The sequence below is a fragment of the Mandrillus leucophaeus genome, unplaced genomic scaffold, assembly GCF_000951045.1.
Source record: "Mandrillus leucophaeus isolate KB7577 unplaced genomic scaffold, Mleu.le_1.0 Scaffold123, whole genome shotgun sequence".
Lineage (NCBI taxonomy): Eukaryota > Metazoa > Chordata > Mammalia > Primates > Cercopithecidae > Mandrillus > Mandrillus leucophaeus.
Genome location: NW_012100654.1, coordinates 4,007,125 through 4,019,351, shown reverse-complemented (window position 1 = coordinate 4,019,351; position 12,227 = coordinate 4,007,125). Strand labels below are relative to the sequence as shown.

The following is a 12,227-nucleotide window of genomic DNA, read 5'->3' as shown; positions in this document are numbered from 1 at the left end:
GGTCAAGAAACATTCCGAAGGTCACATAGCCAAAAAGTGCAGCCAGGATGAAATCCCAGGCTGTCCCAGAGGCCACAGCCTAACCACTGAGCCATTCTGCAAGTCTGCCTTCTCCCATCCTGACCTCTGGGGTTTGTGGGTTGTTTAGGAAATTCTCCCTTAGGATATAAAAATAGTGCCCTATATTTTGTTACAATGTTTATATTTTTCCATTTCTTTCTTTAATTCATCTCTATTTTTCATTTGTTTATTGTGCCAGGTGGGAGGAAGGGATCTGATTTTCTTTCTTTCTTTTTCTTTCTTTCTTTTTTTTTTTAGACAGGGTCTCACTCTGGTCACCCAGGCTGGAATGCAGTGGCATGATCATAGCTCACTGCAATTTCAAACTCCTGGGTTCAAGTGATCCTCCCGCCTCAGCCTCCTAAGTAGCTAGGACTACAGGCACACACTACCATGCCTGGCTAATGTTTTAAATTTTTATAGCAGTGGAATTTCACTATGTTGCCCAAGCTGGTCTCAAACTCCTGGCCTCAAGCAATCTTCCTGCCTTGACCTCCCAAAGTTCTAGGATTATAAGCATGAGCCACTGCATCTGGCCCTAATTTTATTTATTTAAGTCTTTCATATGCATCTTTTTCCTTTACATTTTCCCCTTAACATTATCTTGTAGGCATTTTCATATGTTACTAAAAATGTTTTTTTTTTACATGCTTTTTGTGGCCACATAATATTCCACTGTATAATATAATGACACTGTAAATTAGTTAACTAGCATCATAATATTGAAAGTTTGAGTTGTTGACCATATTTCCCATTATAAATCATGCTGCAAAGAACATTTTAATGCATAAATATTTGTCTACATGTCAGATTATTTCCTTAGGATAGAAACCTGGAAGTAAAATTTTAAAAGCTTGTTTATCCACATTTTGCACTAACATAAAGGAAAAAACAAACTCTTTGCATAAAAGGAAGGGCCATGTGATGAATGGAGGCATCTGTGAGTGTGTGAGTCTTCCCCAAGATGCCTGTAACCGTCAAGGAGTCCACTTTGGTGCTTATGCATTTGGAAGCCTTAAAAGAGCTCTGAGGTCTCTGTAGGCCCCTCCGTGTCCGTATTTCTGCTGGCATTTGTAGGAAACCCTCCCTCCCTGGCATGCCCCAAGCCAGATTCCAAGCAAGGCAGGAAGCAGGCTATTCTAGAGGCCCAAGTACTACCCCAGTATCCTGGCTACCAGGGAGCTTTACAGATTAATCTAGTCCCCTGGGAAATTCTGGTTCCAGCATCCAGGAAAGCCCTATAGCTGGTCTGTAATAAAATCATAAGAATAATTGAATTTAATGAAATCCAGAGGAATCCGAGGGCTTGGGGTCGACAGGAGGCCAACATTCCCACAGCCAGAAAAGAGCATGATCAAGGAGTTGATGTGCAGACCTCTATGCCAGATCATGGAAATCAGAGTAAGTGCACTTACACAGGTGATAAAAGCCCAACAAGGAAGTTTAGCAATAAAACTTAATGGCCCCTCAAATCACAATCAGGACACAGAATGCAGTGGGCCAGAGTCCCGCTCCCCGCATGTAACCCTCCTCCTCCAGCTGTCCCACAGCCAGAGACATCATGAAGGCCAGGCCCAGGGGGCTGGTGCTCAGGTCACGGCCAGCTCTATCCATCACCCGCAGCTCCCCAAGACAGGAGGGTGTCAGAGAGGGAGGTGTTTGCTCAGCCAGACCTTTCTCCTCCTGTGGGCCTGGCCAGGTTCCTCATCTTAAACTCTGTTTGCAGAAGTTTATTGCTTAGCCTTAGTGTCTTATTCAGGGTCAGAGGGAATTGATGCTAGAATTGAAAACCATAATGATATCAAGAGAATTCTAGGGTATGTATGGGAAACTTTAGAACAGCATCCTTAGATATTAGAGATTTTGGGAGACATTTTTCTCCTAGTGAGGTGCAGAGGAGGCACAAAGATGGTAGTGGTAAGGGGAGGGGAGGGGGCGTGCACAGAAAATGGCTTGGTTGCCAGTTCTGCTCATTCGAGGTGTTTAGTCATATTAACGACTATTTGAGTGCAAGCCATGACCCTTGCCCATAAAGAATTTAGTCCTGCCAAACCTTGTGTGCACAGGTGTAAACCTAGCAACCTAACAAGTCATGAGGCTAATTCATTCAGGAAGTGTGTGGAGCAGCGTGGGCAGTATCAGGAATACAGTGGCCAACTAGACAAGACAGCTGAGCCCCTGCCTGCACATGCGGAGCCTCCATTCCAGTTGAGGGGATGGGCAGGGAACAAGTAAGCAGATTACTCCAGCTGCTTTGAGTACAATTAAGAAAACAAAACAGGTTATTGGGAGAAAGCATGATAGCGTGAGGCGCCTTTGGGATGGGTGGTCAGGGAGGGTCTCCTAGAAGGTGAAATTTGAGTGGAAGCCTGAGTGGCTGATGTAAAGGGTGAGCCGCACATGGGAAAGAACATGTTGCAGGGCCCTGGGTTAGAAATGAGCTTGGTGTGATTACAGAAGAGAAGGAGAGCCAGAGGCTGCAGTAGGAGTGACCTGAGTTGAGGTTGAAGGTAGGCAGGACTTAGACTGTGTGGGGTCTGTAGCCATAGTAAGTTTGGATTTGAATCTACCTGTGATAGGAAGCCACTGGGAAGTTTTAAGCAAAGGGATTTGATATGATTGATGTTTTGAAAATATACCCCAGCTGCCCTTAAATAACAGAACACAGCAGTATCATAGTCACAAAGTAACACAAAATTAAATGCCATAGAAATACCTGAATAAGAAGTATTTTGTAATTAGAAGAGAAACAGATCATTTGATGGGGCTACAGTGAACTGGGAAGACTCAAAGCAGGGGCCAGAACCAAGGCAGGATTGTGAGGGGTTGTCCAGGGTGGATGCTGCCTGTGGAGAGGTCCTATCCATCAGGACAGGGGCTGGGAGGAAGAGGGGGCAGGTGGTGATGGCCCTGGGGGATTTGTTACTTCATCTTCCAGAGCCACAATTTCTGGCACTGTAAAACGGACCTACTGAGCTGGGTCACATGTCTGGTGGGGCTGCTGCAATACAGTGTGGAAGCCCAGCACAGATTGCGAGTGCTTTCCTTATAGAGGTAGGGAATTCTGGGAGCTGAGGCCGAAGTCCAGGAGACAGCCACGTGTGTGAGCTGCAGAAACTGGTTTCCTGGTATCGACCTCAGCTGGCTTCCCATGTATGTGGCAGACGTTGCAAGGTGGTCACGGCTCCTCTTCCCAGTGAGCCAGTTCTCAGACTCAGCCTCTGTCTCAGGCCCACTGCTGATGGAAGCTGGCAGGTGGAATGAAACCTGCTTGCCACCCTAGCAGGGCAGTGGCGTCAAAGGCCTGGAGCCTGATAAAGGGATGAAGTAAACCTCCCCACCAGCACACAGTGAATTCTCATCTTCAGGAGTCCTGCCACATCAGCTGGGTCACTTTCGAAAGAAACAGTGATTCGCAGTGAATGGCAACGGCTGGCTTTTCTTTGTCTTCCCTCCCCCGACTCCTGCTGCAGTCCCACTGTCCACCTTGACCGTGGGCCCTGCCAGCAGCTGGCCTGACAGCACCATCCATATCATGGAGGGTATGGGGAGAGTGGTCAAGGGAGCCTCTCTTCCCTACCTCTCCCAACTCCCACGGAGGCCACCCAGGGCCTCACGCCTGTATTTCCTGAGGCCTCCCTGTGTGTCCTCCACTATGTGCTGCTGGGCCGAGTCAGTCTGTCTCAGGGCAGTGGACCTTTGAGGACTTTGCAGGGACCACTCACGTCTCTCCAGAGCAGGTTGAACTCACTCACAGCCGCAGGCAAGTCTCTGAGCTTCCTTCTCCTGCAGTTCGTTCATGCAGGGTGAGCCCCTCGCTCTGCCCCAGTCGGAGGAGGTCAGCCTGAGAGCAGGAGAGTGGGGGACTCACCTTGGACAGGTGCAGGGAGCAGCAGCCTGGGGGTGCCCCAGGGACAGGGAGATCCCTTTAAGAACTGTAGAATTTTTTCATCCTGACCATGGCCCCAAAGGATGGTTTACTCCACTCTATTTTAGTGAGAAGCAAAAAAATAATTTTTAATCTTAATATACCTTATATTAAGTCAGTAGTCCGTGTTCTTCCGCTTCCCCTCCCATTGGAAAGTGATTGGCTTGGAGTCTGGTGGCCTCCTTTGTCCTGGCTCCTAACCCCAGTTCTGAGGATCCTGCTGGAATTACACATACATGTGGAGTATCTGTATCAGTGTGGGGAAGGAGAAGAGAGGCTTTTGTGACAGTCTCAAGAATGTGACTGCCGGGGAGGCTCAGACTCCTGCCCCAGCTCTCCCTGGTCCCTCTTGAAGTTCTTCTTCCTCTCACTGCTGAGGTGGGGGCCACTGCCTAGAGAGAGGGGCCTGCCTACTGTCCCCCACTGGATCACGGGCTGCACGTGTCCCATTGGGAGCAGGCTCAGGGAAATACAAATAGCACTGCATGCGTTTGTTTCAGGTGCATCCTATTAAATGGGTTTTTGTGGTTGCCTCTGGGAATCTGCATGTAATCGGTGTGTAAAATTGTTTCTGTGGGGAAAACAGCCAACTTAACAAAACAACCCTTTTGTAACTGGATTATTTAGGCGACACAAGGCTTGTGATGATGCTAATGTTCATTTCTGGAAAGTGATATTCTTGTCATTCAAAATAATGATGATCTTGATGCCTCTACAGCTCCTGATAGGGGGGATCCCAAGTGGGGTCTAGTCAGACCATAAACTCCCAACGTTGTCTAACCCTGTGTGCATTTTTCTGGAAGAAGGGTTTACCACTTTGATCATGATCTCCATAATGTCTGACTGCAGGGGACATTAAGAACATCTGCTGTGGAGAACCAGGCCAGGAACAGCCAAGCTGCCCTGCCCAGCCCAGGGGCAGCCTCTAGGTGACTGAGCTCAGCAGTCCCAGAGGAGCCCTTAGGAGCACTTTTGGGGCTGTGTGCCTTGCTCAGCCCTGGCAGCGGAGTTCTGCACTGCTGAATTGGGCATGGGGACATCCTTGTTTCTCTGAGGCTGGCCCTGCCCTCCTGACTGGGACCTCTGTCCTCTGTCTCTAACTTGCCCCCATGTGTCCTTTCATCTACCACCTCCGGGAGGTCTTCTCAAGCCCCTGGTCACCCCAGGAGTTGTCTACTAATTATTTAATTAGATCTCTGTATTGCTGACCAGTAAATATTTATCATATATCTATTAAATGATGATCCTTTTGCTTCATGGGGAGGTAGAAGGTAAAAAAAACCTCAAGTCCCACCTTTAGAGTCACCATCTGGGGCCAGGCACGGTGGCTCACACCTGTAATCCCAGCACTTTGGGAGGCCGAGGCAGGTAGATCACGAGGTCAGGAGATCGAGACCATCCTGGCTAACACAGTGAAACCCCGTCTCTACTAAAAATACAAAAAACTAGCCGGGCGTTATGGCGGGCGCCTGTAGTGCCAGCTACTCGGGAGGCTGAGGCGGGAGAATTGTTTGAACCCAGGAGGCAGAGGTTGCAGTAAGCTGAGATCGCGCCACTGTACTCCAGCCTGGGCAACAGAGCGAGTCTCTATCTCAAAAAAAAAAAAAAAAAAAAAAAACAGAGAGTCACTGTCTGGTACCTAGAGCCCAGCGTGATGAGTGTGTAGTGTGTGTACAATATGTAATAGGGCTAAAAGCAGCTGCCAGCTCCCCCAGGGCTGCCAGGGCAGCTGAGGAGTGCTCTTCCTCTGGTTCATCCCTTGAAGACATCATGTGTGCCACTATATTCCCCTCTGGACCAAAGACCATGGTCCTGTCTGTCATTATGCTGGAAGATTCTAAGGACTAATGCCTTTTCTACCCTTTCTTCTGCATCATAGCCCAACAGGAGTAGGGAGCTTCCTAGATAATGGCAGCAGAGATGCCTGTATACCCAGCAGTTCCTCCTCTTCTTGCTGTGGAGCCTCCCAGTTGAGGGTTAGCAGTGTCTCTCTTCTTGGATCCACCTGGGAAGAACAGACATGTTGGTGTGGCTCGGAACTGTAGTCACTCCCTTGGCTGCATTCCATGAGGGTCAGTGCCCTTGACCAAGTCATGTCTCCAGTGCTCTGTCCAGAGGAGGAGCTTGACAACACTCCCTGGGAGCTCGAGGATCGGTTTGGTTTTCTGTTATCAGTTAAGTGGGGAGTAGCACTCCAGGGTCCCTTGTCCCTGAGAGGGACAGGGTGAGGATGAGCTGAGGAAGCCAGGTACAGGCAGGAGTAGAGTGGAGAGATTAAGCATGAGACAGGTTCATGTCTCACCTGGAGCTGAGTTCTGCAGAAATGGCCTTGGAGGAGGAGACAGGAGCTTTCATCCCTGCCGTGTGCTCAGCTGGAGGCAGGAAAGCCGATTCCATAGCTCAGTGGGAGGTCTCCTCTGATTATACTGTTTGACTTTCTGTCTTCCTTTCTTCTTGTCTTTCTTTTTCCTAACAATCAGTGGTAGAATTACAGTGTTCTCAGCTCCCACACAGTAGCACACCCCTGAGAAGGTTGAGTCACGACCTGTCATCCACTGATCCTGGTTAATGCATGATCCCCACACAGCCGGGCTCACCTTCTGAGCAGCCTCCAGCCTAAGCCAGTCTGCAGACCCCTCACCTCCCAGTCCCTCCAGCATCGGAGGCCAGAAAGTACTCTTTCTATTAAAATGAAAACGATGTACAAATGTCGAGGTCTGTCATCTACACGAAGTGCTTAATTACTTTTTAATGCAAGAAATTTTATGATTTGTGACATCTTACTGTGTTCATGTGGCTGTAAGAAAAGGACGGAGCAGTTTCTATCCCAAGAAAATCCTATCATGTCATGTGGGGACAATTGGGATGTAATTATGTCCCATACTCATGCTTCTGTGAATTTTTATGCCCAGCTCAGGGCCTCAGGCCTCAGAGGCCTCTTTATGTAGTTGTTTTATTTTTGTGTCTGGAGTACCTTCCCAATACCCCAACCCATTTCTGGTGGATTAAGCAAAATATTTCTTTTCTTTGAGCTGGTGCTGCTGCTGCTTTTCTCCCAGGTCCCCCCAGTGTCTGGGAATGGGGCTGAGCTGCCTTGCAGAGGCGGCGCAGGGGAGCATCCCGAGGGCCTCTGTGCCATAAGAATGGTTTCTCTTGATCTCTCCCCACAGGGTGTGGCCACTGTAAGAAAATGAAGCCAGAGTTTGAGAAGGCAGCAGAAGCCCTCCATGGAGAAGCAGATGTAAGCTTCCTTTCCTTCCCCTCACCGTTCTCTTTGAAAGAATCATTGACAGGTGGAATCATTATGACTTTGCCCTACAAACCCTGCTGCAGCTCCCCTGGTCCCTGGAGGCCAGCAGTACCTCTGTGTGCCCAAGTAGAACGCCTTAGACAGATGGGATCCTAGAGGAGGGCAGAAGGACTATTGGGCCATGTTCCCATGCCCGTCCGGGTGACCTCTACCTGCTCCCTCTCTTCTCTGGGACCCTGGCTAATGGGAACAGGTGCCAATCTACTCAACGTGGCTGGTGGGGCAGATTCAAAAGCCTCATCTCAGCTCCTAAATGAGAAATGGCCATGCCAGTGTTCAATTGTTCCCTGGGATATGGGAGCCCATCGGGCTAGCCACCCCAGTTAAATTCCGGCAGGTCCAGGATGGGCTGTGGGGGCAGCGTCTGGGCTCCTGTGTTCCACCAGCACCGCGTCTGAGGCTGTAATGCATGGTTGGCCTTTCCCCCATCCCAGAGCTCTGGTGTCCTTGCAGCTGTCGATGCCACTGTCAACAAGGCCCTGGCAGAAAGATTCCACATCTCAGAGTTTCCTACATTGAAGTATTTTAAGAATGGAGAGAAATATGCAGTGCCCGTGCTCAGGACAAAGAAGAAGTTTCTCGAGTGGATGCAAAAGTAAGTGTTATGATCTCAATAGCACATCCTAACTGCCGGCTGGCAGCCCCTGGAGACCACCTTGAGGAGGTGAAGTAAACTTTATGGTCAATATCCTGGGCTCAGGCCCACAGGAGTCAAGACAGATCTGACCTCCTCAACCCTAAAGCCACCCTTTGTGTGCTGATCACATGTCCTGATCAGCAGGTCACTGCTGGCAGTCCTTCTGGACGCAGCTTCATCGACACACTAAACCGTGTGTTGCTTTTTCTCTATCTCAGCCTCCTTAGGCCCAAGTCTCATTGTCTGCATTTTATTCCAGTCCCTTTGAATAAATGAAGGAGACACAGCTCTTCATAGCCAGAGCTACACTCATTTCGTCCAGGTTTGCTAGTGGTTGGCCGGGCCTCCGGTAGTGTCCACGGGGCAGGCTGCGGTGGTTTGCAGCTGAGGATAAAGATTTTGAAGAGCCCCCTCAGCCTGTGTATTAGTTTGCTAGTGTTGCCATAACAAAGTAACAGACCAGATGGCTCAACAATATAATATAACAATATAACAGAAGTTTATTTTCTTACAATTTTGTTTTGCTTTGTTTTGAGAGAGTCTCACTCAGTCACCCAAGCTGGAGGCACAATCTCAGCTCACTGCAGCCTCCACCTCCCAGGTTCAAGCGATTCTCCTGCCTTAGCCTCCCAGGTAGCTGGGATTACAGGCGCATGCCATCACCCTGGCTAATTTTTTGTATTTTTAGTAGAGACGGGTTTCACCATGTTGCCCAGGCTGGTCTCCTAAGCTCAAGTGATCCACCCACCTCAGCCTCCCAAAGTGCCAGGATTACAGGCATGAGCCACTGTGTGCAGCCTATTTTCTTACAATTTTGGAGGCTAGAAATCAGAGATCAAGATGTTGGCAGGGTTGGTTTCTTCTGAGGCCCCTCTCCTTGGCCATCTGCCTGTGACTTCCCATGGCCGCCCCTCTATATGTATCTGTGACCTAATCTGCTCTTCTTATAAGGACACCAGTCATGTTGGATGACAGCACACCCTAATGACCTCATCTTAACTGAATTATCCCTTTAAAGGGATAATTTATCTCTAGAGATAGTCACATTCTGAGATAATGGGGGTTAGGACCTCAACATAGGAATTAGAGGGGGACACAGTTGAACTGATACGGTCTGAGCTACTTTGTTAGGACATTGGTCAGATATGAGGTGTTTATTTAAAGCACAGACTCTGAGACTCTGATTCAGGAGGTGTGAATGGGAACCTCAGCCATGGTGTTCTGAGAAACACCAGCTTGTGGAATGGGAACAAAGTTGCCACTAGATTCAGGGGAGGCCTCTGGCAAGAGGTGAATGGACTGGTGAGATCCTGGCCTCAGCTTCTCCCACTTTGTCCTGCTCGTCCACTGGGAGGATTCGGAAAGTAGCCAGGCCTTTGTCTTAGGGACCAGAGGAAAACGATGGTTTGCCTCTGAAACGGACAAGGTGCTCACCCGTTAAGGCCTTCTAGTGTCTGAAGCAAGTGGCTTGTTCACACCCACTTTTCCAGCCTTGCTCTGGTGCCAGAGCTGGTTCACTGGAAAGGACTGGGTGGGGCGGGGGATCTGGCCAGGTCCCTGTGATGCTTGGACTTATGGTTAGAGAGCCGAGGGAATCCAGAGTGTCGATCATCACTAATCAGTGCTCCAGAGTCCTGGACACAAACAGCAAGCATGAGGGGCCTCCACCCTTTCTGTGTGCCGCTGCTGCTACTGAGAGCCTGAAAAGCACACAGGCTAAGTGCTTTCAGGTTTAAGTACTTTCTTAAGCATTTTAGGTCAAGAGCATGGGCTTTGGAGTCTGAGAGACCTGGGCTCAGATCGTGACCTTGAGCCATTTCTTTGACGCCTCTAAGCCCCAGTTCCCATCTCCATCTATGTAAGATGGAGACAGTAATTTCCCCATAGACTTGTCTAGGGAATTAAATGAGGAATTAAAAAGGGGAGTTGGGTTATAGAGAGGGGAGCAGGGGAGCAAAGGCTATTGCAAGGCCCTCGAGATCCATCCTTGCATGAGGCAGAGTGGAAGGACCCAGTGGACAGCAAGAGACTGAGAAGCAATAATATTTATCCAACACCTGGCATTTATTAGAGCATCTAGGCTCTCAGTAAATATCAGTTCCTTGACTGAGTAGATGCTTTACATATATTCTATGCTCTTCATAAAGATCCTATTGTCCTCATTTAACAGAAAAGAAAATGGAGACTCAGAGGGGTTTAGTAACTTACCTAAGGTTGCACAGCTGGTAAGGTTGCACAGCTGGACTTGAACCCAGGCCCGCCTCACTCCTTGGCCCATGCTCTCCACCAGAACAAAGGCTGAGAAGCAGAAAATAATGAACGATAATGTAGGGTCCTAGAGGGGGCAGGAAGGAGGGGCCTGGGAGCCCAAGTGGAGGTGGCGCTATGCCCTTGTCAAGGAGTTCATGGCCCACAACTAGGGGGCTGCCTTGCCCTAAAATGGGGTGAAGTCTTCCATATTTTACAAAATGGCTCCTTAAGGGGCTCCTCAGAGGGAATCAGGGAAGATCTTTGCTGGTGGCACAGATTTGTTTGCGTTTGAACTACGGTTTTAAAATGAAATTTTAGAAGGATTGTAGTGGTTTCTTCATGCACGTTCCCCTGAGTGGTTGGGACATTGAGGGTGGACTTCCTTGCCCATCTAAAAATCTCTCCTCATGGCTGCCTCCCCGCTCCCCTGGCTTCTTGCAGCCCTGAGGCCCCCCCGCCGCCAGAGCCCACGTGGGAAGAGCAGCAGACAAGCGTGTTGCACCTGGTGGGGGACAACTTCCGGGAGACCCTGAAGAAGAAGAAACACACCTTGGTCATGTTTTACGCCCCTTGTAAGTAGCTTGGGTGCTCACTGAGTGGCACGGTAAGAGGTGTTTGGCCCCACCAAACCAAGAAGACCTGCACACCCACCCCAGGGACCAAGGCAGCTATGAACCAGGCTCTCCAATTTTATTCCAGGCTCACAGGCCCTTCAAATCCAGGGCCTCCTTTTGTCAGCCTTGTTGGACTCTCCTTCCTTTGGGGCAGCCTTTCTCGTATCCTAAATCCCTCTGCCTCTGTGCTGGTTCCCTCTTGTCCCTGGGCTTCTCCATGCCCCTGTCCCCTACTCGCACACTTCCCACCCCTCAGCTGCCTCCGCCCCCTCTTCCTCCTCCAGACACTTGGAACCCCCTCTCCCTGCCTTTCCAAATGGCTCTGGAGCCATGGCATAGGCACAGCCACATTCACTCCTGAGCTCCTGTGCTGTTCTCGTTTTAATCAGAGCTTAAGCTGAAGAAGTGACACGTCTGCCGACATTGACGTCTGTGACCTCGGGTTTCTGTGTATTCCCATTTTGAAGTTGTTAATTGATACTTACAATGAAAGGTTCTTAGAATTTCCCACTCTCTGCTGCCCTTCTCTCTCTCCCCCAGGTTACAACTCAGCTTAATGGAGTGAGGATAATAAAAGCTGCGGTCTACAGAGAAGCCAGGCAGCTCAATCTAGCCATAAACCCGCTCAGTTGTAGCCGGCCCTCCTGTTGGCTCCCCCTGCCCCCACCTTTCAAGTGTCAGTAATCCATGGAGTCTCTGTGATCTCAGGGTCTGAGAGGGGCCGCCACAGCCTCAGCCCCCTCCCTGAGGCAGCCTGCTTGCCCATCTCTTTCTGCCTTTCCTTCTCAGAGTGGGACTTGTCCCCTCCCAGTCCGTTAGGGAGCTTCCGGCTGTCCTCTTCAGTCTGTACAGTGTGTCCAGAAGCCTGAAAATTTTCGGGAGCTTATGTCTTCCTTCTGGCGGACTGAGCCTTGCCCAAGGCCATAGGGCAAGTTAGTGGCAGGCCCCTCCCGCAGCCTGGGTGGCTCGCTCTCTGTCACAGGCACAGGCCAGAGAGAGAGAGTGTTTTCAGCCGCAAGTGAGAACCTGGCTGCAGGAGTGGGAGCCCTTGACCAGCCCTGGGGTGAACTTTACAAAGTCCAGATGAAATACTTTCCCCCAGACCTCTGGACCAGAGCCACAGTGCTTCCTCTGCCTCTGTTCAGCTCCTCCCTGACTGAGGGGCCTTCAGAGCAGACATAAGCCCTCCGCCACCCTTGACCCTGGCTGCTGAGGCAGACAGGTGCTTGAATCCCCAGGGAATCTGGGAGAGACTCTTACCCCTTTGGGCTGCCAAAGATCTACAAGTCCTTCCTTCCTCCTTCCTTCCTTCCTCCTTTCTTCCTTCCTCCTTCCTTCATCCTTCCTTCCTTCCTATCTTCCTTCCTGCCTGCCTTCCTTCCTTCCTCCTTTCTTCCTTCCTCCTTCCTTCATCCTTCCTTCCTTCCT

The 12,227-nt window shown here is 49.9% G+C and overlaps 1 protein-coding gene across 1 annotated transcript in view; it reads left to right on the top strand.

Moving 5' to 3' along the window:
• The window catches only part of PDIA5 (protein disulfide isomerase family A, member 5), a 92,812-nt gene that overhangs the window by 70,130 nt on the left and 10,455 nt on the right, over positions 1 to 12,227 (top strand). Inside the window, exons 12-14 of the mRNA XM_011971557.1 lie at positions 7,159 to 7,229; positions 7,733 to 7,893; positions 10,627 to 10,757. Coding sequence (XP_011826947.1) covers positions 7,159 to 7,229; positions 7,733 to 7,893; positions 10,627 to 10,757 — 363 coding nt within the window. The remainder of the gene's footprint in view (positions 1 to 7,158; positions 7,230 to 7,732; positions 7,894 to 10,626; positions 10,758 to 12,227) is intronic.